This window comes from Toxotes jaculatrix, chromosome 9, assembly GCF_017976425.1.
Source record: "Toxotes jaculatrix isolate fToxJac2 chromosome 9, fToxJac2.pri, whole genome shotgun sequence".
Taxonomy (NCBI): Eukaryota; Metazoa; Chordata; class Actinopteri; family Toxotidae; genus Toxotes; species Toxotes jaculatrix.
This window is the reverse complement of record NC_054402.1, coordinates 22,847,864-22,874,533: the sequence shown is the minus strand read 5'-3', so window position 1 is coordinate 22,874,533 and position 26,670 is coordinate 22,847,864. Positions and strand designations below refer to the sequence as shown.

At 41.2% G+C, this 26,670-nt stretch overlaps 2 protein-coding genes across 6 annotated transcripts in view; both read left to right on the top strand.

Annotated features, from left to right (window-relative positions):
• Positions 1-3,148: 3,148 nt before the first annotated feature.
• Positions 3,149-13,963, top strand: psmd2 (proteasome 26S subunit ubiquitin receptor, non-ATPase 2). The gene is made up of 21 exons (XM_041046792.1): positions 3,149-3,302; positions 4,447-4,503; positions 4,615-4,779; positions 5,176-5,297; positions 5,434-5,658; positions 5,785-5,943; positions 6,223-6,367; positions 7,404-7,464; positions 7,610-7,756; positions 7,929-8,035; positions 8,458-8,585; positions 8,773-8,860; positions 8,956-9,118; positions 9,385-9,486; positions 9,943-10,094; positions 10,224-10,307; positions 11,504-11,672; positions 12,353-12,447; positions 12,530-12,656; positions 12,808-12,926; positions 13,156-13,963. The coding sequence occupies exons 1-21, from the start codon at positions 3,180-3,182 to the stop codon at positions 13,336-13,338; spliced, it is 2,721 nt and encodes a 906-aa protein (XP_040902726.1). The 5' UTR covers positions 3,149-3,179; the 3' UTR covers positions 13,339-13,963.
• Positions 13,964-14,984: 1,021 nt separating this feature from the next.
• LOC121186981 (eukaryotic translation initiation factor 4 gamma 1-like) overlaps positions 14,985-26,670 on the top strand; it is a 35,630-nt gene continuing 23,944 nt past the window's right edge. For 2 of the 5 annotated variants that reach the window (XM_041045950.1, XM_041045949.1), the window contains exons 1-6: positions 14,985-15,025; positions 22,662-22,714; positions 23,025-23,146; positions 23,763-23,849; positions 24,892-24,924; positions 26,137-26,331. In XM_041045950.1, the coding sequence (XP_040901884.1) occupies positions 23,072-23,146; positions 23,763-23,849; positions 24,892-24,924; positions 26,137-26,331 (390 nt within the window). In that variant the 5' untranslated portion in view covers positions 14,985-15,025; positions 22,662-22,714; positions 23,025-23,071. Of the gene's footprint in view, positions 15,026-22,661; positions 22,715-23,024; positions 23,147-23,762; positions 23,850-24,891; positions 24,925-25,540; positions 25,562-26,136; positions 26,332-26,670 lie in introns of all 5 variants that reach the window. The other 3 variants (XM_041045951.1, XM_041045952.1, XM_041045953.1) reach the window with 3 other exon arrangements.

Below are 26,670 nucleotides of genomic sequence, written 5' to 3'. Positions count from 1 at the left end.
GGCCAAGCGCAGGTTGGAGACGGGCTCCTCTAACCTTCCCAACGATCACCTCCGTGGCTGAAATAATGCTTGTCTCCAATCACACCAGCTGTCAGTCATCTTTAATAAGGTGTCATAAATACATAATGACCCGCAGGCCTTTGGTAAATTTATGACTGCTGACTGAAAAGACTGCCTCGTGGTTGGATTGGAGCTGAAAACTGGTGGAAAAGAGACATAGAAATGCAAATGTAGCTAAATGATTATATATTAGAAATTAATATTATAAATGATTGGTAAATGTAGTTGAGATTTGTCCACTTGATCCAGTAAACAGTATTTGAGAAATAGTCAAAATATATAAGGTATTAATTATTAACAGTACTGTTAATAGTACACTTAAAGCTTTAATGATAGTGTTTCACGATAGTGTGGATTTAGGACATATTTATGACACTGTGCTAAAGATCATAGATTGCAGCTGTTTCCAAACAGCTCTGGAAAGAGTGTGTGTGTTTGTGTGTGTGGTTTCTGATCATAAATGAACTGTATCTGACAGATAATGCAGCGAGGGCTACGATTATGTAAGTGAGAAAGACAGAGTCCACGGGGACTGAGCTGAATGGCACAGCCATCTATTTTCCAGTGAATACATCAGCAAGAGAAGAACGTTTGTATCGTCAGTCGTGTTTTGTTCTATTGCTTGTTCCAAAATTTCTCCATTGCTGACACTGAGAGAAAAATAGGTTTCATGGCAACTGATGCAAAGAAGCCTGTTTCAGTTCTAATTCAACAGGTACCATGCGTCACACACCACTAATGGGACATTTATCAAAGCTATTTTGATCACCTAATGTTCCCAGTGAGTTCAGTGATTAGCCTTGCAAATGTGGACAGGACATAGATGACGAGGGCTGTGGTAATTTTTTAACATGCAAAGTGGGTTCAACAACCTGAGTTTGCAGGGGATGAGAGAGGATTATATATTTCTCTGAGCACTGTAAATGGAAGCAGGTAGAGCTACTACGAGGACAGAGAGGATTCAATGCACTGTCTGTGGGCATCTCATAGTTATAACCCTCACTCATAATGACGAGAAAAGAAAATAATATAGAAGACATTAAAAAAAAACAAAAAAGCACGTCTCTGCAGCTTCATATTTCCTTACGTTTTAATTGCCGATGCCAGAGGCCTTCCTCAAAGACTGAGTAGTGTTAATGCGTAGGACACGAAAGACCCAGGACCATGCTCCTCATCTGATTCATCAATTTTATTCAATTAAACCCTCAGCTCTGTGCTATTCCATAAAGCTATTTGCTTTTAACATTTTTCTGGTGTCAAAATTGTTATTAAATCTTTGCTTCCTAATGTTTATTGAGTCAGCAGAGACTCGAGGCACAGTGGTGTGCAGGTGGTGGGTAATAGAAGCTAATGCATTCTCCTCTTTGGCTTCTTGGTGGCACTGTTGTGTGACTAATGCTATAAACAGACAGCTAACAGTTTACAGTGAGAGACATCAGTGGTATTTTGGTAAATCAGAGAATTCACAAGCAGAATTTGAACATGAGTGTGCCGATGCTGGTTCAGAGGGTGTGAACCTAACAGCTGACAGTGGACTGCTGCACACATTGAGGGTTAATTTCAGTATATGATAAACTTGAATACATATATTAATAAAAAGTGTCTATTAAAGTCTGTTGTTTCTGCTTAAGTGATAAAGAAAACCTAAATATAAAATTTAAGCCATTTAAGCCAAATATGTGAATCATTTTAGAGAAGATAAAAGTGAATCAGTCACTGTACATAAACAACAACTCTTTATTCAGTTTCATTTAATAGCACAACATTGTGTTACCTTCAGTGAAACACAGGGTTTATGACTAAATATGACCTTGAACAAACTATGCCTCCGTCACACAATCAAACACACAAAGCTCAGAATGAGAGTGTGACAGCTGAATGGGTTGGTGTAGTTACACGGTGAGGGGTGAGTCGAACCGGCCGACATGTTGTCAATGATGCTGGTGAGGAGACCACACTGTGTCCTCACTGGGGTGGGACTCAGCAAGCAGGCGGGACGGCAGCCTGTTGCACACACCCGCTGCCATCTGCTACAGATTTATGATTCATGATGATATGATGTAGGCTCATTACTTAACTGTACACACGCTGGTGTATGTGTGTGTTTGTGTGCAACTACAGTGATTCCTGTGGGAATAAATGGGTCATGGCAGCAATTACTTTTGCCTGTGTGCTAAATACGAAGCTAACTCCGGAAAGTAGTTGGCGTAGAATAAAGACAGGACACAGGGAAAAAAATCTACCTACCAGCACCTGTAAAGCTCAATGATGAGCATGTTTTATGCTGTCTAAGCTTAAGTGTGTCCCTTTGTGTGTCTGTGTGTGTGTGGGTGGCACTTCTGTGGATGCTGCTATGGTTGTGGCAGACGAGTGTTGTTCATGTTCAGTAACTGTGGCAAACAGGACATAGGATGAGCCTAAACCCCCATGTATGTCTGAAAATAGCTTTCAGTGATGGTAAGGATGTCTTGCTCTGAGTGCTCTGATGGTGTGTGGAGGTCAAAGCAATCAAGTCATCATTTAAGCCCTCCACAGTTGGCTGATTGCTCACGTATTTACAGGCGCTCAGTCCACTCTCAGCAGATGTTTTTCAGGCTAATACCATGTATTTAAAAATGGAGTCTGTGAGATTCAGGATGGCTCTGGGTCACTTTCTCAGTCACAATGTTCTGTTTTTGTCCTCTGACCATCGTAAATATTGTTGAAATCTATTTTAACAGTTGGAATTTCACTCCTTTCTCCAAAAACGACGACGACATCTATTTCGAGATACAGCTTTTGCCGAATGTTTGATTGTGACACCACAGTGTGCTGTAATATATGGCCTCAAATGAATGACTTAAAAAAGGACAATGCGTGTAAAGTTTGTCGAGTATGTTAAAAGCTAAGTATGATCCAAACAGCATGAAATCACATATCAGCTGGGGTCTGTAAACAAGCTGTTCTCTTTTTTTTTTTCAGGACCTGAAGTACACACAACCAACCGTGACAGTTCGTCGCCAGCAGAGGGCGCTAAAGAAAGAAACACAACAAATTCTTCTTACTGAAGAAGAAGAACCTGTCCATTACCACATCCCCTCAGTTCCGTTTGCTAGCTGATAGTCCATAGAGCCGCAAGTATGGAGGAGGCAAAACAGAAAGAGAATAAACATCCCGAAAAGACTGATGAGAAGGCGAAGGACAAGGAAAAGGGCCAGCAGCCCAAAGATAAGGATAAGGAGAAGAAAGAGGAGCAGGAGCTGGTAAGTGGGGACATTTTTCTCATTCAAATATGTGCTAAGTAACGTCACAGAAGCCAGAGGTGTTATTTTGCCTTAGTCACTGCCGCTTTGACAACATGGTTGAGCAGGCCGAAGTCAGTGCCCTTAAAGAGAGACGACAAATGGACTTTCATTTACCGTGTGATGATTTCTCATATGAAATTGCGCCACTGTGACTTATTTATGTGTTGTGGACCTTTATAAATCTGCAGAGAAACTCACCCGTTAGCTCACATTAGCTTAGCCCAACTCAACCGGTAAGCTACCGTTAGCTTGCTAGTTGTTATCGCAGCTGTACTGTCATCAGTGTTAGCTTTGCTGCCTGCAGTACGAGGATACCAAGCTAGCTAAGGTTAGCACTGGGCAGCGTACTGTATGACACAGCAGCAAATGTGTATTGAAATAAACGATCACACCACACAAACAACAGTTACCTAGCGTTAACAGCAGACTGTAACAAGAGACTGATTTGGCAGTTTAGCTTGTAGCCGTCTGTATGGATTAGCCATAGCAAAGTGTCACGGGCCATATTATTGATTTTCCGTTTTTTAGTGGTCATGGTCATCTGAAACTTTATACAGACTTGGAAATGTATCATTTTTGTTTTTATACCGTATTGTAATCAATATTATAAGTTATAGGTTACGGTAGCTAAATGCACCAGCCAGGCTTTCACTGTTAAGTTGGACATTAACATTAGAAATAAAACTAGGACTAGTAAAATCCATCACGGTCAAAGCTTAGCTACATTCATTAGTGGTAGCTGATAGACAGTTCTCTTCCTAACTGCTTATGCCAAACAGCAAACAATTCTTACCATCATGCATCTACAAGGTCATTTGGTTAAGTTTGTTGTTCATGATTTAGTGCCCACGAGTACTTAGTTTTATAACAAATATTCAACAGTACACTATGCTGCAGCAGTTGTCACATAGTAGGACGTGCAAAGTATTAATGCTTCGTTCCAACAAAGCACCAGAAGAAAATAAACATTATCACTGCTGTCATCACATTATCAGCTTAAAACCTTTTGATGACAAAAGCAGTAGTGACTGGTGAATCCTTTATTTTAATTTTTATGCTTTTTGATTTGTAATGATGTTGTTCTCATCTTTCACAACTTCAGTCAGAAGAAGACAAGCAGTTACAAGAGGATCTGGAGATGATGGTGGAGAGACTGAGCGTGAGTATTAGATTTAAAATTTTTATTTCCTCCATGTGTCAGGGTGTAACATCTTTTAGTATTAACATCTATTACGAGACAAAAAACTCACCGGTTTCTACACATTGGCAGGAGAAGAACACAGCACTCTACCGTCCTGCATTAGAAGAGCTGCGCAGACAAATCCGCTCCTCAACCACCTCCATGACCTCAGTACCGAAGCCCCTGAAATTCCTGCGCCCACACTATGGCAAGCTTAAAGAAATCTACGAGGGCATGGCTCCTGGAGAGAACAAGGTAAGGTTCTGATGCTAGCAGAAAAAAAATAATACAGCCTCCATGCAGGTGTATGGAATTGAAACTACAAAGAGCTGTTTTTTTTGTCCTTGATAAGAAATGGAAGTTACCATTGTTTTACCCAGAATAAAAATAACAGATATTCATGCATGTTTGTGTGGCATTTGATGAAAACCCAACTTTAGAATGAGTTTAAATCAGTGGTTCAGTATCAAATGGCATCATAAGGTCTTAAATTTATTGACTGACTGCCAAAACTATCAGGATAAATGTTAAAGCTCCCTCACTTTTCAAAACACTGACATTAAAAACACACACATGAAATCAAGCTAGAAATCGCAAGAAATCCACCAACTTGTTGTGTGGCCATTAAATGACTCAGATTCTGATTTGCAGAGTTTCTGTGCTGACGTGGTGTCAGTGCTAGCCATGACGATGAGCGGTGAGAGGGAGTGTCTGAAGTACCGTCTGTTGGGCTCACAGGAAGAGCTCGCCTCATGGGGACATGAATATGTAAGGTAAGACGACTGACTATCAACAATATATGTTGTAGTCTTGTGGCTATTGGTGAAGCTGTAACTTAAACAGAGGCAAAACAGCTCTTTGATACTTTGATGCTCTTTGACAAATATTTTTTTGTCCATCCTCTTCCAGGCACCTGGCAGGTGAGGTGGCTAAGGAGTGGCAGGAGGTGGAGGAGAATGACAAGACACAGCAGGAGACACTGTTGAAACTAGTGAAGGAGATTGTGCCCTACAACATGGCCCACAATGCAGAGCACGAGGCGTGCGACTTGCTGATGGAGATTGAGAGGCTGGACATGCTGGAGGACTACATTGATGAAAACGCTTATGGCAAAGTCTGCCTTTACCTCACCAGGTCTGTTCAGGTTTTATGGTTCTCAGAGAACACAAACCCTATTTTTAAGCATATTAATACAATGACTTAAATTTGTAACTGGAATATAGCCAGTTAATCTCTCAACTTCCCTCATCATCCCTCTAGTTGCGTGAGTTATGTTCCTGAGCCAGAAAACTCAGCACTGCTCAGATGTGCCCTGAACATCTTCCGAAAGTTCAGCCGGTATCCAGAGGCGCTGCGCCTGGCCCTGATGCTCAATGATGTGGAGCTGGTAGAAAACATCTTCACATCCTGCAAAGACATGTAAGGACCATCAAATCACTATTCTATAGTCTGCACTATAGGACATAAGATAGTTATGGTAGTGATAAAAGGTATTAAGCTGTCAATGTGGATAAGTACAGCAACATTTAAGGGTAAAAATAGATATTGTTTACCTCAGTGCTTTGCTTTTGTTCTGATTCTGTTACACATTTTGACATTTTTCCATTAATTCTCTATAGATAGGAATTCAAGTCTCACTGTGTCATAGCACATGGTGTTTACAAAAGGCAAACTTGCTGTATCTTTTGTCAATCTCAGTGTCATCCAGAAGCAGATGGCCTTCATGCTGGGTCGCCATGGCATGTTCCTCGAGCTTAATGAGGACGTCGAGGACTACGAGGACCTGACAGAGATCATGTCTAATGTGCAGCTCAACAGCAATTTCTTGGCCTTGGCCAGAGAGGTAAGTCTGAGGAGGAAGGAGAGATAAAGAAATGTGTGAAGGTTGGGAAAAGAAGACATCAGAGATTCTTTGTTTTTAATGTTAGTGTATGTGTTGAGTTTCACTAACTAAGCTTTTAATTCTGGAGTGTTAAAAAAGCTAATTCTGTATTCAGGATAAATGTGGTGTATTTTTTTGATTTAAAGTATTTTAGCAGGCATTTAAAAACAACACATAACCAAGTTTTCAAAGAGCATTGAATATTTATTCAAACCTACTTGAGAAGCTGGATACGTTTCTGTCAAGATTAGTGCTGATAAGTCGCTTAGATGGCTGCATATCACAGGTCTGAGATATCAGGCTGTTAACAGAACACAGAAGACAAATAAAAAATCTAAATTTAGACTTCCATTGAGCGAGGAGTTAGCAACTTGGCAAGTATGTCATGAACCAAGTGGATTCTGCTGGAAGCCTTCTACTGTGAAGCAACTGCAGACTTGAGTTTTCTAGTGTCATAGGATGCTAATTTGTATATTAGATATACAAATTATTGTCATCATCAGTAGGTTTAGCATAGTAGCATTATTATTGAAAATACATTGGCAAAATAAACTTGTGTGTTAATGTCACAGCAAATGGTCAAAGAAAACTGTCATAACCCTGAATGTTCTGCCTCTACTGTCCAATGAAAAAAAGATTTGCATGAACAGAAGGGTGTGTACAGCCAAAGGTTAGAATGAGATGAAATGGAAAAGTGTATTGTATGTTGGATGATCTATGATTATGAAAACAAAAGGGTTTGGGGATATTTTATGAAAGGAATTTTTTGTGGGAGATAAGAGGAAGAATGGATGAAGGACTTACGGCCTCTTTGACCACTGGAAACTGAGGGAAGGAAATTTTAGAGGGGTGACGCTGAAAAGATGATGATGTATGATTCACAGTAACTGGAGGGGATTAGATGTCCCACTCTTCTCTTTCTAATAGCTTTTAGTTTGTCAGTATGACTCAGCACATTTCTCCTTTATTAATAACACACTCATCCTGTCCTTGCCAGTTGGACATCATGGAACCCAAAGTCCCAGATGACATCTACAAAACACACCTGGAAAACAACAGTGAGTCCGTATGGTTGGATGAATGCTGTGTTTTGTGATTTACTGGCCACTGTGGCAAGTTAACTGAAAGCTATTTTTTGTTCAGTGGTTGTGAAAATGTACGATTTAGCTCATGTTGCATGGCCTCTGTGCTTGAACATGACAGGGTTTGGAGGCAGCGGTTCCCAGGTGGACTCTGCTCGTATGAATTTGGCCTCCTCCTTTGTGAACGGCTTTGTCAACGCAGCTTTTGGACAGGACAAGCTGCTCACAGACGATGGCAACAAGTGGCTGTACAAGAACAAGGACCATGGTAAAAAGAAACACACAAACACAGTAGTAGCTGCTGTATTCAATCTGTACCCTTTCTTGGCTTAGCTGACATTGTCGTGCATATATCCAAGATGGTTTCTTTTGTGGTCTTTGGATGTCAGTGCAGTTTATTTGATTGCTCAGTGACTTAACGATGATATAAATATCTTCAGGCATGCTGAGCGCTGCAGCCTCCCTGGGTATGATCCTCCTGTGGGACGTGGATGGTGGTCTTACCCAGATTGACAAATATCTCTACTCCTCTGAAGACTACATCAAGGTAAACATTAGGCTAGGAAGTGTTGGCAACCATAACTGAGTTCATATTACTTTCCGATAATGAGATGGTTGTAATAGCACAGTCTTTTTAAGGTCGTCTCAACTTTGTTAACTGTTCTGCTCCACTGTTTGTTTGTTTTTATATATATATATATATATATATATATATATATATATATATAATATATATATATGTATATATGCCTTCAGTATAGAAAATCACTACGCTACATTAGTTTCCAGTCAACTGAATTCACTGTATTGACTGAATTACAACTATATCGTCATTTACTCATGAATTTGACGTTCTGAACAACACAAGCTATTCTCAGGCTTATTACTAGGGAGGATGGGCTATAAAAATGAAGCCCTCCAGGTATCTCTCTGGTTTGTCTTACACCTGCGTCATCTCTCTGTCTGCAGTCTGGTGCCCTTCTGGCCTGTGGCATTGTAAACTCGGGTGTGAGGAATGAATGTGACCCAGCCCTCGCTCTGCTCTCTGATTATGTCCTCCACAACAGCAATGTCATGAGGATAGGAGCCATCTTTGGGTGAGGAGAATGTTCACATGTAGAAAGTTAAAGCATTTTTACGAGCTCCAGGCAGTTACATCATGGTTTAGGATACAGTGCTGCATACTGTTTCTTAATTGTATTATTATTTCAAGTTTCCTCTGCTTATCTGTACCTATGATTGCATTTTGTTACTGTGTCTTGATCCTTGTCGTCTTGTTTTCAGACTGGGCCTGGCCTACGCTGGCTCCAACAGAGAAGATGTCCTTTCTCTGCTTCTCCCTGTCATGGGAGACTCCAAATCCAGCATGGAGGTACGGATGCCTGATTTGTGTTAGGGGCTTTTCTCGTTCTTTGTAATTTTCAGTTTAGCAACATTAAAGTGTTTGTGTGTGTGTTTAATCTCCAGGTGGTTGGAGTGACAGCGCTGGCATGCGGTATGATCGCAGTAGGGTCATGTAACGGCGACGTGACCTCCACCATCGTCCAGACCATCATGGAGAAGAACGAACAGGAGCTGAAGGACACATATGCCCGCTGGCTGCCTCTGGGCCTAGGACTCAACCACCTGGGTAGGTAAAGTTAGCCGCAGGCTCCAGCGTCAACAACTGTATTAAATAACTTCAGAGATTGTTCAAAGCTGTGTGACAACAGCTGTAGTGGCTTGAGGGCTGAAAGACAATAAAATACTCTAACAGGTGTTGTGTGACAGCTTTTTCTGAATGAGTTTGTGTACATCAAGATCTGTTGTAGAGGCCAGTTCCGTTACCACAGTAACTTCTTTCCTTTACCTTAATGTTGCTCTAAGTGTTGTGTTTGTGTCATTCACTTTCCTCAGGTAAAGGAGAGGCAATTGAGACAACACTTGCAGCTCTACAGGTTGTACCTGAACCTTTCCGCAGCTTTGCCAACACACTTGTGGATATCTGTGCATATGCAGGTTAGTCTCACAGTACTTTTCTTCCAGCCATTCTAAAGTGATTTAGTTCAGTGGGCCACAGGGTGAGAATTTACTCATGGTGGTGGGTGGCACAGCGTGTGACCGATGTGCATGCAGAGGCTCATGCAGTTTAAAGGGGGCGAGCGTAAACAAGTTTATTTTCTGTAGCTACAGTTTACTGATGTTCCCTAAACACCTCACATGCAGTAAATGCAAGCTAGTCCCCACTCAGCTGCTGCAGCACACGCAGATTAGACAGAGGCTAAGACATTAGTTTGAAAGCAGTGGAATAAAGCATCAAATGCAGTTGTTGGCACAGCTGCAGCTTCAGCCTCTGCTCCATTCGCTTCGTCATAGCCCCCTCAGGTCATCCACATACAGACCTATATCTGCCGATTTAATCTTTTGTTTTCCAGGATTTCCATAACCCACACTAATAATTTGTCTCCATCTCAGGTTCTGGCAATGTCCTGAAGGTGCAGCAGCTTCTGCATATCTGCAGTGAGCACTACGAAGCCAAGGAGAAAGAAAAAGAGGAAGACAAGGACAAGAAAGATAAGAAGGACAAAGACAAGAAGGACACTACAGCTGATATGGGCTCCCATCAGGTAAGTAACATATTACCATGACTATCCTCATAAATTAACTACTTACCAACAATTCTCCCCGTTTAGCAGTTCCTTTATCAGAGATATTATGGAGGCATGTGAAGTTTAATTTTTTGGTTTTCCTGTCAGGGTGTAGCTGTTCTTGGTATTGCCCTTATTGCCATGGGGGAGGAGATTGGCTCTGAAATGGCACTGCGAACATTTGGACATCTGGTCAGTAGCACTCACTCACTGTCGTTCCCCTGTTACTGTTTTGTTTTTACCTTAACTTAATACATTTTTGTTCCCACATCTCAAAACTTCTTATTTCCTATTCTTTCCATCTACTTTCCGTTGTGCCGTCCACTATTTCTTCTCAAGGAGGAGAGACGCTTTTTGTCTGGTTATTTTTACTAAACTGTGCTTTCAGACTAAGAACAAAGCATAGAGATTTCTGTGGGTCATTCCATCACTACTCACCCAGAATTCAGAACTTTTCCCAGTTCACATCATGGATTTTCTCAAACACAGATTCATGTTCATAAGACCATGCAAAGTCCCATAAAGTCCTATAACTACTACAAATACTTTTTAGTCACAAATTTTGTTGCTGAATGTTTTACAGTCATCAAATTAATAAAAATAAATAGTTTTTTACCTAAATGACAAATCTTTAATTTTCAGAAATTCACATCTCTACTAGTTTTCACTTTCTTGTAACCAAATTTTGATTCTGTGTACTATTAATATGGTTTGATCACATCTAGAGGTTATTTGGACCTACATAAAAAATACTGAGTGCCACAGATCTTCCTAAATACTGCTTCAGTGCTGTATAAACCACTTTTTAAGAATGATTGTTTTAATTTCCTTGTTCCTTTTTTTATGGAAAGTCTGAATATTCATTGCAGATATATAAAAAATTAAAGATGTTATATTACTCCATCATTTAATATTCTTTTGAAAATAGCAATTTTTTTGTTCTTTCACTGGCTATAATATCACATTCAGTTGTTTTTTTTCATAGGAAGATATTTGTACTATGTTGACTTCAACGCTTTCTCTCTCTGTGTGTGTGATACCTATTGAGCCTGTTTTTCATTGGGTTCAGGTAATTTGCAAATTACAGTCTGTAATGGTTTGCTGCATACTGTTCTGTGTGTCAGGACAAAATATGAATCTTATTTCCATAGTTCAATACACAGTTATTGCTTCATATGGGATTTTGCAAGGTCCCAAGAATTACTACAAGGGAGGAAAGGATGAGAAGGATGAGAAAATCCATGACATGAACTGGGAGGTCCTTAGTGAGTTGGTGTATACTGTGATTTGACAGCTTAAACATTTTTGCTCTTTTCTTGCTCTTTGCATCTTAGCGATGCATTTACACTCTTAAACTCTCTTCATTTTCTCTCTGTTTATTCCATCAGCTGCGCTATGGTGAGCCCACCCTGAGGCGAGCAGTGCCCCTCGCCCTGGCGCTCATTTCAGTGTCCAACCCTCGTCTCAACATCTTGGACACCCTGAGCAAGTTTTCCCATGATGCTGATCCCGAGGTCTCCCACAATTCCATCTTTGCCATGGGCATGGTGGGCAGTGGTAAGTAGGATTCTGGGCATTTCATGGAATAATGTTAATGGCTGCCTTGATGCCGAAGCCCTCAGTATGTCTCTAAATGTTGTTGCTTTCATTCACAGTAGCCTATTTTTAAAAATATAAATAAAAAGCCAGTTTTTGGCACCAGTTATTGTAAGACTTACATGTTTTAGCTTAGTACACTGTTTTGAAATAAAACTGACAAAGCCAAGTTATGTGATGCAATCAGGGAACATGTAAAATTAAGTCTCCATCATTCAACAATAAACTAACATCCATTCAACAAAAAGATGAGGTTGAGTATTTTGAGTGCAAACAAATAACATGCTGTCAAAGTGCTATATCATAATCATTGTCTGATAATATATATATTGTCTGCTTCTGGTGAGCATTAAAGTTTGGTCATGTTACAGCTGCAGGGACGGTTTCCATGTCTTTATTGTAGCTTATTTTACTTAGAGGCTCATTATTCTGAAGCTCCATCCGTCCTCATAAAAATGTATTAAGTGCATTAAATGCTGACCCCACTGAAGCTTTTAGAAACTAGAAATAGCATTAAATACTTGATTGAAGGTGCATGTTACATATTTGCCATTTTCAGTGATGCACAGTGCCGCCTCCTCTGGGAGAGCCTCTAGTGTCAACTTCCTTAACACATTTAACACATTTTTCCATTTCCTCAGGCACAAATAACGCCCGTCTGGCCGCCATGCTGCGGCAGCTGGCGCAGTATCACGCCAAAGACCCTAACAATCTCTTCATGGTCCGGCTGGCTCAGGTGGGTGGCAACACAAAAGGCACTCTGTACCAGACAGTGTGTTTGCGTGACTATTGACTCTCTGCTGTTTGTGCCTCCACAGGGTCTGACTCATTTGGGCAAAGGCACACTGACACTCTGTCCCTACCATAGCGACCGGCAGCTGATGAGCCAGGTTGCTGTGGCCGGGCTGCTCACCGTGCTTGTTTCCTTCCTTGATGTCAAGAACAGTCAGTTTATTTTCCTCCTGCTGCACTCGCCTCTGCCCTCTGCTTCCAAACACTTAACATTGTCCATTATGGTTATGCAATTTGAAGGTTGTATTCATTCGTCATTTCCCTGTGTTAATATTCCCTCTGGTGTTCATTGTGTGCATTACAGTAATCCTGGGGAAATCTCACTATATTCTCTACGGCCTGGTAGCAGCCATGCAGCCACGTATGCTGGTCACATTTGACGAGGAGCTTCGACCACTGCCTGTTTCTGTCAGAGTTGGACAGGTAAAACTTAGGATAATTACTCTGGGAAATGTAAAGGCTGGAATGCTTATGGAAATTCTCCTATTTTTGTGTATTACAATTCTCTTCTTGACCTAAAAAAGAAATAAACATACAGATTCATGGAAATGAACAGTTTTCCCAGACTTACAATTAGCAAAACATTGGAAAAACTAGCTGAAATGAAAATAGCTCTTTATCTCATGAATTTGTGTGTATGGTCTATGTCCAGGCTGTGGATGTCGTGGGCCAGGCAGGAAAGCCAAAGGCCATCACAGGCTTCCAGACTCACACCACGCCAGTGTTGCTGGCTCACGGAGAAAGGGCTGAGCTGGCCACAGAGGAATACCTCCCTGTCACCCCCATCCTGGAGGGCTTTGTCATCCTCCGCAAGAACCCCAACTATGAAACCTAGACTGCACCCCAAAACAAAAAAAAAACACACACATTCTCGTTGGTCTCTCCCTCTGTTTGTAAGGGTAGCCTTCCATGGCTCTTGGCAGTTGTTATATTTAGTAGTTTACTGTGTGGCTGAAAAGAGTGAGGCAGGCCTATCCTTCTTCCTTGCTTTTCTCACTGTCATCTGTGGCCTAGCTCCAGCAGCCATTAAAAATGGAAGGTTGGGGTCTGGTTAATTGGACTGGTGTGACAGAGAGAGGGTTAAACCGGGACCTTATCCACTCTACATAAATGGTTTCCTCATTGCTTTTAGTTTGATCCACCTCTCCCACATGTACTGAATCAGCTATCTAGCTGACAGGCGGCCTCTTCAAAAGTGGGAACTGTTCACCACCCTCCTGTATATCTTTCAGTCATCAGTAAATGAATAACAACTGCTCAGTCCTCAACAGTGCTTCAGATTTGTTTTTTCCCCACTACTTACCTCTTCAGTCATTTTTTTGTAATTTGAACATTTAAAAGGTATTCATTCATTATGTTTTTCTTAAGTTTTTATTTTTTTGGGGTGGGGGGGTGTTGTTAGATTACTGTACAAGGTTGTATTGAAAATAAAAACTCAGATCCACATGGTGGAAATGTGATGGCTGTGTGTTGTGTTGATTTTGATGCACAAACTATTGTTTGAGTGTTTATAGTTTGAGTTTAGGACTGATATTTAAATCAAGCAGGCTGCAAGTTCTCCACAAGGAGGAGCCACCTAGGGGAAAGGAAACTGAGAGACTATATTCACACATGTATTATTATCATATATATTCTGTACATACAAATATATACATCTGTGGATATTTTTGGAGGAAAGTAATGGCAACAGCAGTTTAAAATTGCATATATCAATTACAGATGACCTACAGGGAAGATAAGTTGCAAGATCTTTACCTGAGGAATGCTGAGTATAGATAGATGCAGCCTTTGTGTCAAAGTTTTTTTTTTTTTCGTTTTGGTTTTGTTTTTTATTTATTCAGAGGGATTTCTTTTTGTGTCTGTGGTTTTACTAAACTTCCTAGCTGAAGTGAATTAACAGAATACACATCGTTGTAACCTCCAGTGGATATTAAATACTCTGAACTATGATTATGCCTGTGGCTGCTGGACACACTTGGCTTTTTAAATCAATTCATTTTTATTTTTCTAAATCTCTATGAATCAGTTATAAGACTGAGCCTTTGCAGACAACAGACCATCAAGTAACTGAGCCTGAAGAAACAGTCACCTGAAAGAAACAAGTTCATAAATAGTGGCTGATTAGTATTTGCTTTGGCCAATAAAAAAAACCTCCAATCCCATGTCCCATGGAAGGACTTTAAATGTATGAATTTTCTAATTTTTCTAATTTATAAATATAAATAACCAACCATTTTTCAACAATTGCAAGTCATTCTTATACATTATTGTAACCTAGTTTATTGATGTTTTTTTTTTTTTTTGCTTGTAAAATGGGACGTTGGATCTACGTTTGAATCAAAACGAATACAAACATGTTGGTCACAAGCAAAAACAATAAAGACATGATAATACAGTATTTCCAGTAGAGAACATGATTACTGGGAAAACTTCACGTGATGGGATTTTGCCGGAATTACCTTGCTACCGGCTTCCGGGAAGATTTTCCGTCCGTCCGGCTCTGCGGACTCAAGGAGAGAAAGGTAACGCCATGGTTCTAAGCTATATTCTTTATTAAAATGGTTTAAGTGTCAAGTCGCTGTCACTTAGAGACTCCGTAGGGACCTTCAACTTTACGTTTCACCTTTTATCCGGAGATATACAAATTTGCGGTGACTTTCTTCAGTGGTTTCTGATGACTGGTGTTCCTGCTGTGTTTTCAGGGATTAGCTAGCTAGCTCGTAGCTAGCATTCCATGCTAAGACGACGTGGGTGTTCTTTCTTCACTTTAGCCAGTTCAGCTAGCAAGTTTACATTACGGTAGACAGCCACGCTGAGCCCGCACTACTGCACGTTATGTTGTGTGCGTGTGTATATTTTATATGACAAGCGAAAAATAGACTGTCGCATCGCAGTGTTGTTGTTTTCGCCGGTTAGCGCAATTTATGCTACTAGCTATCCAACTACTGACTAGCTAGCCAGGCTCTAAAGGTAGCAGTAGGTTGAATCACTCTGGTTGTGTGGAAGCTGCGTTTGGCTCTGGTACCAGCCTTCTAGCAGTACTTGATGGAGCCTGTGTACTCATGTTTGCCAGCGTGGTTTCATGTAAAGAAATGTCTGTTGACAGTTGTGATTGTAAATAATAAGCATACTGATAACTTGATACCTGAACCCATGTGATGACGATGTGGAGTTGGTGCCAGCAATCCGAAACCATTTGCGTTAGGCGGTAAAGTATGGAAAGCTGGTTAAAATATCTAGTTAAAGTCCTCTAGTTACCCCGATAATCAAAAAAAATGTGCCACTACATGCTGTCAGATATTTCGTGGTAGTTGTAACATGCACAAAGGAATGATGTGACACTCCCGGTGGAGGATAAACAGGGTGGCTGTAGACTGATTTGACAGGACCGTTGTTTTGAACCTTGGAGCCTGTGGCATCTTCAATAGGGCCTTGCTGGGTGAGGTGACAGGTCGCTGTTATGTTACACGAGAACTTGGCAATTGCGGGATTTCCCATCAGCGTCTCCCAACAAACAGCATCCCTTCGAAACGCATCGGTGTGAACGTAGGCTGTCGCAGTGGGAATGTTGCTGTTAGGCAGGGCGAGATGTTTGACAGCGATATGAAACGGAGGTGGCTGATTCAGTCTGGCTAGTTACAGTACTCATCTTTGTCACGACACCGTTGACAGTGCTGCTCCTGTGTTTATACCTACCTAGCTAAAGCTTTGGTGCACAGTTAGCGACTGAATGTGAGTAGCATATTGAGCTATTGAATGCGAATGTACGAGCTAACATCCAGTAGCCACCTCCTTAGCCGGACAGTTATCTAGGTTAGTATTTCCATTCATTGACACGGTCGCCGCCACGTCTGTCCCGACCATTGGCTCCCTGAAGCGTCGTATGTTCGGTATGGTTTATGTTTTCAATGAAATAGGTGGTTGTCATGGCCGATATCGGCTGAGGTGTGGCTGGCATGAAGCCGGCAGCCGTGATGTGCATCGCGCCAATAGCAGCAGAAACCACGTGGTAAATCCAGATTGGGCCTAGGAAAGTTAGCAACATGGCTAACACCACAACATACACCAGCACGCGTTCACACCCTTATTTGTAGGCGTTTTGGCAAGAGCTGTGTGTTAATTATAATGGCATGCATATAACTGTCTTTGTCGTCCGCGGTGTGCGTGAGTAGATAGGCAGACACGCCCCTGTGTCATAGCAGTGTGTGTCCCACAGTTTACAGAAATACCGGTGTTACAACTGGATACTTAGCTATGTTTGAACGTCGTTGTTGTCATACAACTCTGACATAGTGCCAGATCGTTTGTTCAGATGGTGGTACGTTCATGTTTAAGCTGTTTTGATCGGCACTTCACCCTGCTTGCTGCGGCAGGCACGAGGCAGGTGTTGAGGACTGCAGACATGTGACCTTAGCTGAGAATGTGGGTCCAAAATGGATGCTGTTTCCTGTGCATGGCACAGGGACAACATATGTCTAATATGGACAGATGTTTATCCCATGTCTTTGTCTCTCTATAAAATCTTTGTTTACCATGCATCAGTCCAATATGATGCAGTGATCTTGTCAAGTTTTAACCAGAGGGAATGAATGAAGCTAACAGCAGAAGTGCAGTGGCAGGACACATGCATGATGTGTCAGAACCAGGCTGTCACAGTTTGCCTTGCCATAAGGACACTACTGAGCTTCCTGTTGTGAAAATTGAAAGCTTAGAGTCTGGGCATGTGTGGGTTTTGGCAAAATATTAGTTAACCAGAGGAGTGTGGAGGTGGGGGTGGGGGAACATGCTGTGCTGGTGTGATGCTGTGTCACTGGATCTAAACTTTCACTGCCGGTGCATCCTTCACAGCTTGAAATGTCTGACTGAGGCTACATTTTGTCTTAAGTATTTATCACTGACACTTAACGGTTGGAAATGTGATCATGGAAAACCTGTTTAGCTTCATGTTTTGACTGATGTTAGTGGCTGGGAACAGTGTTGTAGAGAGTGTGTTTGTTCTGTGCTTTTTTTTCTCACTGCTGTTTATTTTTCAACATACTATAACTTTGTGTGAAAGGAGCATTCCACTAAATTTACATAAGAAGATTACTTATCATAAAGACTACTAGTCAGCCTGTGGCTCTGTAAGGAGGTGGTCTAAAGTCTGAGAAAATAACCCTGATATCATCAACAATAATCCTAGGTTGGGCTGGAGACTCTCAATTTGTAACAGAAATCTGCCATTACAAACTGGCAGTGTGGACTTTAGAAGATGTAGGCATTTAACACACAGGGATTGTGATTGCATCACCGGAAAAGTAGTATTTCATTGTCTTTGGAGTTTAACCTAGACTATAGATAAATCTGTCTCTGCTGCTTTGATTTTGACCATTCTGTTGTATTTTAGTGTAATAATAAATCAGTGGAATACTCATTTAAGAAGCATAGCATTACAGAATTACTGAACTACACCATTCATTTTTACATAACAGTTATGCTGCTTCCTTTTTTTTACCGGCTAAATTTAAGCTATAGTTTTACAGTGAAAGTGATCCATCTGAGTTAAGTGAAGCCTGCCACCACTGGAGCTTTTTGTGTCACTGTGTTACTACCACAACCAACACTGTGGCTCTGCGGCAGGTACAGATTGCCATTTCAGACTGCAGGCCAGTGAGCTGTATACAACAGAGGAGTTACTGAAAGCAAGGGCCAATAGGATTTTAGCAAAGACTGAAAAGTCAGTGTGTGCATTGTATCTTGAAATCTGCAGTTGGCCATGTACTCTCAGAGGCAGTGACTCATGTATTTTTTTTGCTGACGTCACCAAACATTAGAGTTTGCTTAGTTCTCAGCATCAGTAGTATTGGGAAAATCAGCAAGCACTTTATTAAACAGCAAAGTTGCAGTGGGCACAGTGAGTCTAGATTGTGTGTGTAGAGGCTGTGGTGAACTCACAGTGGCTACACCCTCTATACTGTAGGTGACATGATAGGCAACTTCTTTAACAAAATGTTCTCCCACTCTACTCCTTAGTGGGTCATAGGAGTACATGCAGAGGCTTATGCAACAGTTGAATGAGCATGTTTCACCAGCAGTGGTGCTGGTGGCTGGATCTCCATGGTGCTGCATGTCAGACCAGCTCAAATGACTGGACTGTGTGTGATTAGTTGTGGGGTGGGGGTGCCTTGCATGAGCTCACGTAACCACCAAAAACTCCAGATTCCTGCAGAAATGAGGGCCTCTGGGGTACCCCTCTTTGCTGTTTCTGCAGTGCCGCAGACTACACCCAGGATTTGTTCTCATTATTCATTTTCATAAATTCTGCAGACTTAACCAGTGTGGTGGTGATAGTGTGTGTCGCTGGCACAGTGGTGGTTTGAGAATCAGACCACATCTCACTACTTCAGGATAAAGCATTTCTCCAAACACCTGAAGATTTTTAAGTGGTGCATTCACCAGTGAGAAGGGTAAAGCCTCTGAGGCAGTGTAAGTTGTTAGTCTGAGACCCTATTTTAGCCCTCAGAGTGTTTACTCAGCATTTCATCTCTCAGCCAGCCCCGCTCAGTCTGACAATCTTTCTGTCTGTGGTTGAGCCTTTGAAGTACTGCCTGTCAACCCTCTTTAATGAGTTTTTCCCAAGCAGGATTTAAATGGCAAAGCTACACATATCATGCACAAAATTTACATTTTACACGTACTTAAATCTACAGCCTGTCTTGTGTTGCTGCCCTTCTCTAGGCTCCAAGGCTCTAGTATACTGGGGATTAGCCTTCCATTGATGTAACCCAGTGTTTCTCTAAGCTGGAGATTTTATCTGGCTGTATGGAAACTCTCACTCAGTTAAAATCCATTGTCTTTTTGTCTCCTTTTGTTTGAATGTTGATATAGTCATGGTAACGGTGGTGATGATAACCATTTCTGCAGCGTGATTTCCTCCTCTTTGAAAAAAGAAAAAAAAAACACCCTGATTCATCATGACTCAGGCTTTTTACACTGCTGCTTCTGTGTGTGTGTGTGTGTGTGTGTATCAGGGAGTGGGGGTGTATGTGTGTGTCAGTGACAGAGATAATGTAAGTTTCGACTATAAATACCAGATGTGTCACTATTGTGGGACCATATAACCTAAGGAGGATGATTACGCTGGGATCAGGAAATGACCCTTGAGTCAGCAGGGTGACAAAGTTGCGTAAAAATGGTGTAAATAGTTTCAGCCTTTCTGACAAAAACTGCATTTCGTGTGTGTGTGTGTGTGTGTGTATATATATATATATATAGATACAGTTATATATTAATTCGTGAAGGTGTGTTCAGATTGAAGGCAAAGCAAAAGCAAAGCAAAATTCAGAGGTGCTGCAATTGCAGATCTACTCAAGGGAAGTATGCCAGTGGGCACAGAACAACAAAGAATTGTTCTAGGAGGTGTGAGCTGAAGTTGAAAACAATTCAACTTTTCTATTCAACTTAGACAAATTGGTTGGATACATTGGATTGGTATTGACAATAGTGGCCTAATTAAATGGATTGTGTTTTGGCCAGACATGCCTCACATTAAACACAGTTTCCTTGTCAGTCTTATCATAAAATTGTAACAGTGCAAGTCTGTAAAGATGATACAAACCTAAAATATTATTCAAATTTGTGCAAACTTAGAATAGTGTCGTACAATGCAATGGAAGAGATCATTTAAGTGGTTTAGGAGACATCCTGGCATAAATGCATTCCTTTGTCAATTTCTTATTTTCTGACAAGCTTGTATTCCCTTTCTCATTTTCAGCTAAGGAAATGTGCCAGTTGTTCCCATCCCACCTCTCAACAAAGTTAAACATTAAATATCCTCCTCCTCCAAATATCCACCATTCAGTAGTGATGCTGCAGTTTCTTTTGCAGACAGTAAAGAAACCTCACTTCATTTTGTCCTCTGATTTCAACTGCATTTTTCTGAACTGTAAGGATTAAGTGTGGGTAAAAAGCTGTCGCAGGTCATGTTAAGTACTGATTATTGGTGACTTACTGTGAAGATTTGTTTAGGTAATTAACAGTAGCTAATTTTACAGTGCCTTGCAGCGTTTAGTCCTAAAGTTTTAATTAAAGACAATTTGAGTTATATAAACAGGAAGTCAGGATTGTAGTGAATGATTAAGATATTTTTAAAAGTATTATGTTAAAAATACTGTAAAATACAATTTATAATTAAGGCTTTGAATTTGCTATAGAGGCTAGGGTAATCTTAACATGCACATGCTATTTGTTCATTTCACTTCTCTTAGGAGAAGGAAGTATCTTTGCAGATATTTATTACAGTCCCTGATGATGTCTGCCCGATCCACTGATAAATGAGATCCATTCTGAGCAGACATGTTGCATTTTAACATGGATCTTTCTGGGTAATAGACTAGAACTGAAAAGTATAGAACCCATTTCTGCCATTACACAGTCCTGACTGGAAGCTTGTTGTTGTTTGGAGAACCAGACCCTGTTGGCTAAATTAACAGGTGCAATGTGAGCTACAGGTGTAATTTTAATGCCCCACCAGATTTATTTTTTTCACTTGATAAAATAGTGTCTATAGTAGGTGTACTTAACAGGGCACATTGCTCTTGTGCTAATTAAATAATTCCTTACAAATGGACAGTTGTATTATTCTTTAAGTTGAAGTGTGGAGTATTTGATATGATGTATAACTAATAAGAAGCAGGTAAGAAAGAATACATTGAAAATTCAGTCCTTAAAGTACAACCTTAATGCAGCAGAAGTGAGTTTACCTTTGATCACTGGAAAAATTGATTATACAATATACTATATAAGACAACTTGTACGAGGTAATAAAGTAACCTGTGAAAACAACAGGTTTCTCAGTTTTGGCCTGGGTTGTCTCTAATGCAGCATGGCTCCACATGGTGAGGATCTGCCTGAACAAGTAAAAACCAAATTGTGAGACTTCATAAAGATGCATCAGTAGGCTACTGGGCGTAAGCTGAAACACAGCTGCAGCAGTGGTTAGGAGGTATCCTAATCCTGGTAGCCATACTACCAGTAATAGAAGGCCTGCCCTCAAAAACTTATGCCACACACAGTTCACTATTTACACAGTCTTTTGTTAAATTACAAATAGGTGAGACGTTCTGACTTTTCACAAATATTATCTGTGGTGTTTCAGTGACTGATCAGACAATGTGAAAGACAGGAACTCAACCTCTGTGGACGGCATCCAAGAAGAAAACTATTGCTCACAAAACTGCAAGGTTACACTTTACCAAAGAACATGAAAAGAGGCCCGATGAATGTTGGCAGCACATTCTTTGGTCAGATGAAATCAAAATAAATTTGTTTGGATCAGATGGGGTCCAGCATGTTTGTTTGGACCTGGCCAGGACTACCACAGTGACTGCATAGTGCCAACTGTTAAACATGGAGGTGGGAGTGTGCATGAGTGCAAAAGGTGAAGGGGAGATGATGTTTATACATGACACGATGAATGCCAGTTTGTAAACCTCAGTACTGAATGAAAAGATGATTCCCAGTCTTTTGGCAGGAGAGGAATTTTCCAACATGACAGTGATTCCAAACACAAACACACAGCAAAAATCACACAAGTGTTTGGATGGAAGAAAAAAGTGAGAACTTGAACCTGGCTATGTCCCCTGACTTGAATCCACACATTTTAAAACAGAAGGTAGAGCAAAAAAAAAAAAACCATTGAGCAAAAAGCAGCTGAAAGGAGACATCTGTGAAGAATGGCAGAATATTTCTCCACTGATTTGTGTGTTGTGTTTGGTATCATCCAGGCCTGGAGAGATCGAATCTGTCATCAAAAATAAAGGTGGAAATACAGAATACTAAAAAAAATAAAATGGTGGACTGACTTGTGTTGCAGTTGGATGTTAAATATGAACCTCTCTCTGAAGAAACCTCTGCAGGGGGCCATTTAAAACAGTAATACCCCAGAAATGTACATTTGATAATTCTTCTGCCCTTAAGAGGATTTTATCATCATCAACATATATTGGACCATAAAATTATATCAGCGGAAACATCTGTTTTATGTTTGGTATGCCACATAGTAACCTCTTAAGTAAAAAAAAAAATAGATTATCATAGATGCTGTAAACTATCTGAAATGTGCTGTGAGCCAATAGATTCTCTTTGGTAACCAGGTTTGTCCTTCTGTCTCCCCTGTAGGACAAACAGTTCCTCAGTGTAACCAGACTTAGGACCTAAAAGGATTCATAAATGTGAGTATACAGCTGTGACTGTTAACAGGAAATACCAGCGTTGAGTTGACTCTTCTGTTTAAGGAGAAGGAAGTGGATGTATTTTGATCATTTTATTTTTAAAGACTTATCCATGTAAACCTCTGTTGATTTTCAATAAAGAAAATGTGCCACATTCCAGTCTGTCCTTTCTGTTACAGTGTGTATGACATTAGGCTTCATCACAGTGATGCTGTATGTGACCATAACTTCTGAAATGCCAGGTCATTTTTTTTTTTTTTTATAACCAAAGACCCATTAAACCCGCCCGTTCTCTGTTCTCTCTCTACAGATTTGTACACAGGTCCACATCCGCCTCCCCATGCAGAACTCCATGAAATGAATAAAGCACCACAGCCTATAACGGGACCCCCCTCCACCCCCCACCCCGCCCCGTCCCCTGGCCTGTCACAGGTAATGATCTCTGCTACCCCATTATCTGCATTGGCTCTTTAAGGAACGTGTTGCTTTATCCCACTTTGTTTCTCACAGAGGAAAGGGCTGTCGTTGCAGCATTTTTGTGCACATAATGAAAAGCAGATCACACAACAATGCACTTTCTCTGGAGGAGAATGGTTGCAGCAGCCACAAGCCGACTTTCAACCACGTCTCAGAGAGTGCCACAACATGTTATGCTATGTTTTTATAGCCCGTAGTAATTGTCAGAATTAATGCTGCCAGCTGCCACTGTAGCTTGCAGTGTCTTCATTATTATTAAGTCCACAAAAGCTTGTGGCCTATAATCCACAGAGTTCTTTAAAAATTTGAGTATTACAAGTTCAGAAAGTTTTTCCCCTCCTACTCAAGTGTGTATTCCACAGAACTAACTTCTGTGCCTGTTGTCTGCTCTGTGTTAAATTATGAAAAGATGCTGGTGTTATGAAAAAAGAAAAAAAGAAAACCTGAACACAAATGTTGGCCTGTGTATCAGTGCACTTGTTGACCTCTTGTCTACTTTTAATCCCACTCGCTCCCTTTTGCTCCTGCGTCCCATTCTTCTGCTGCTGATATCACTTCCTATCTCTTGCAGCCCTCATTCCCCCCTGGGCAGCCCCCTTCTGTTGTCTTTGCCACCCCACCGCCTCCACAAATGAACCCAACACCACAGCCCCGACAGGTAGGCCTGCCTACTGCTCACCCACCCCGCAGCACACAGTAGTGGACTTTGCTCCGTTCCAGAAAAAAAAAATACTACTTCTATCACCGATCAGAGGAAATAGTTCTCTAGTTTTTAAAACAGTCAGACAAACTTCACCTTTCTGGTGCAGGAAGTCATCACCTTCCACACAAGTTAATTTCTGTAGCACCTTGTAAATCCACGTTTGGTTCCCTTAAATTCCTGATCCTCCCTTGTGTCAGAGGAGTGGCAGACAATCCAATCTGGATAAAAAGAAAAGCTGGGATAGAGAGTGTCATGGTCTTCATTCTGCAGATGTCCTTGTGTGCGAGTTTGGCATCATTTCCGCTCACTGCTGCTATCTGAAATCTCCCCAGTGGAAAACATAGTGTACAGTCTTAATCTCTGTGTGAATTTCTTAGAGTGCCTGCATGTCTGTTCACCTACTTCTCACCAGTTCTGCACCATTTTTACCGTCAGTGTCAGGCTGTCCTTTGTACTCTTTCTCACAGAGTATACCAGCGTGCTGTGCTACATGCTCACACTTGCCTTATCAACATGATTTAAGCTCTTTTCTCTGTTACTCCTTAATGGTGCCGAATGAGTGGAGGAAATGCAAGTGACTCAAATGGCATTTGTTGTAATTTGTGAGAGGTCAAACGAGTAATTTGTTTTAAACGTTCACAATCTTTATTTGTAGTTATTTATCATTTCAAGTGAAGTCTACAGTAATGATCAGGTTTAGTATGTATTTTTAACTGTTTTAATAATTCTTAAAATACCATTCTTGTAAATAAATTGGAAAGCAAATGGCAGCTGGGCAAAAAACAAATCATAGCAAATCAATAAAAGGTAGTAGCTACAGAAAGTGGGCAGACACCTACTGTATGACTGTCAGAAAGACCGTCTGAATGTATTGAATGTTGGCCTTTAACTGCAGTTGTAAAGATGCAGGACTGGAAGGAGTCTGTCAGTGCACAGTGAAGCATGGATCTTGTGCTTTTGTCTTTAACCACTGTCCTGTCTGCCTCTCTTCCTCTAGTTTGCCCCAGGGCCCCGACCTATACACCAACAGGTACTAACAGCACAACTGACTAACATGAGAGGGGTTGAGTGGGCGGGTGTGTTTCCTGCTCTGCAGTGGAGAAAATTGACAGAGTCCATGATGTACTTTGACCTTAGCATTTGACAAAATCAAATACCACATTATTTTGTGACCTAATACCTTGATGTTAATACAGTGATAAGGGGAGGTGTTGGTGTTAGGGAATATTTAAACATGAAGTTATGGGAAACTTACAAGAGTAATGTGAGCTTCTCAGTGCGGCTTAATGAAGAAATAAAATAGAGAATTGTCTGTTTTATTAGAAGATGGACCAAAAATTCCTATCCTAGTCTTTGTTGAAGCAAGAAAACATGTGGGTGATCAGTGCCCATGTTCCAGTTCTAGCTGCTGAGTTTTAGTCTGGATCTTATTCAACAGTAACTAGACCTAGTTTATTGGGATTCACTGTTCTGCCTGTTCTCTGCATGCTGCTTGTTAATTCACTGCTTGGCTCAGAATGGATGGTTCCTGGGCATCCTCTAACTGATTGTGGTGCTCTCTTTTTCTCAATCCTTCTCTTCCCACCCTCTTGTTGTCTCCATTTGATGTGTCTGTGTGTGCGTGATGTGTGTTTGTGCTGCTGAAGGGAAGCTTCAGGTCGCTACAGGTAACTCAGTTTTCTCTTTCTTCAAGTTTTTCATTCCTTTCCCCCCCCCCCCTCATCCTCGTGAGGAGTGCATATGTGTGTGACTAATATTTGGCAGTGTTGTGCTTTGTTGGCTTGGTGTCGTTTTTCTGGCTACGGCGGTTAGCTCCCAGGCCAGCAGCAGAATGTCAATGAGGAGGCTCTGAATGAACCAGCATTAGCTGCTTTATCTCTTCTGGCAGGCAGGGCCAATATGTTTCCAGTTGGAGCCTAGCCACAGATTCATGGACAAACTATGGGCCTTGCTATTAGGCCGGACAAGCTATGTCTGCTTGGTCCAAGAGACAGAATCATATGAGGGCATGCGGAATATTTTTTTTATGTCAGAGGGTTTAGAAAGCGAACTCACAATTTCCCCTCATTTGTCTCTTTTCCCCCTATTTTCATCCCATTCTTCTTCCCACCTTGCCTCACCTTTGTCTCCCCTCTGTCATCTACATTTGTCCTCTGTCCTCTCAAACACTGTTCACCCTCACCTTTCTCCTACTACTCTTTCTCGACTCCCTCTTTTTTTTGCTCACCTTCCTGCTGTTTAGCCCTACTACGCCAACAGGCCCAGCCTGCCTCCTGGCAGTGGGCCTCGAGGTGTCCCTCCCAGCAGTGCCCCTCGCCCCGTGACGCCCACCCATGTCTACCAGCCGGGCCCTGGTTCCCAAATGATGATGATCCCTGGGCAACAGTTGCCCTTCCCCAGCTCACCACAAGGACCCACCTACTTCATACCGGGACAGGTAGGGGGCGCAAACTGTGATGTTTTCCACTAGTGGCACCCACAGATTTTCTTTATACACAAACGACATGATATAAATAAGTGAGCTGACATGGCACACCACCAGTGCACGGGTTAATTTACCATGCTCTGTGTCTGTGTTAGAACTTATACTTGTCTGAATAGTGATCTTTTATTGCCCTCTCCTTGTTGGAATAAATTCTGTATATGTTGTATCCACAAAATATGAATTAAGTACCTTCAAATGGTCTTTTTGGTAAAGAGAGGGAAACGTATCTTGATTTACAGATCTTTTTTTTTATGCAGCTTTTATAACTGTGTCTAATGATTTTGTCTCTCC

Bases quoted from the DNA above. Each gene is read 5' to 3' on its own strand.
- psmd2 (XM_041046792.1), top strand. From the start codon at position 3,180: ATGGAGGAGGCAAAACAGAAAGAGAATAAACATCCCGAAAAGACTGAT. The intron at 5,659-5,784 runs GTCTGTTCAGGT...TCATCCCTCTAG, and splicing joins GTCTGCCTTTACCTCACCAG to TTGCGTGAGTTATGTTCCTG. The intron at 10,308-11,503 runs GTCAGTAGCACT...TTATTCCATCAG, and splicing joins TGCGAACATTTGGACATCTG to CTGCGCTATGGTGAGCCCAC.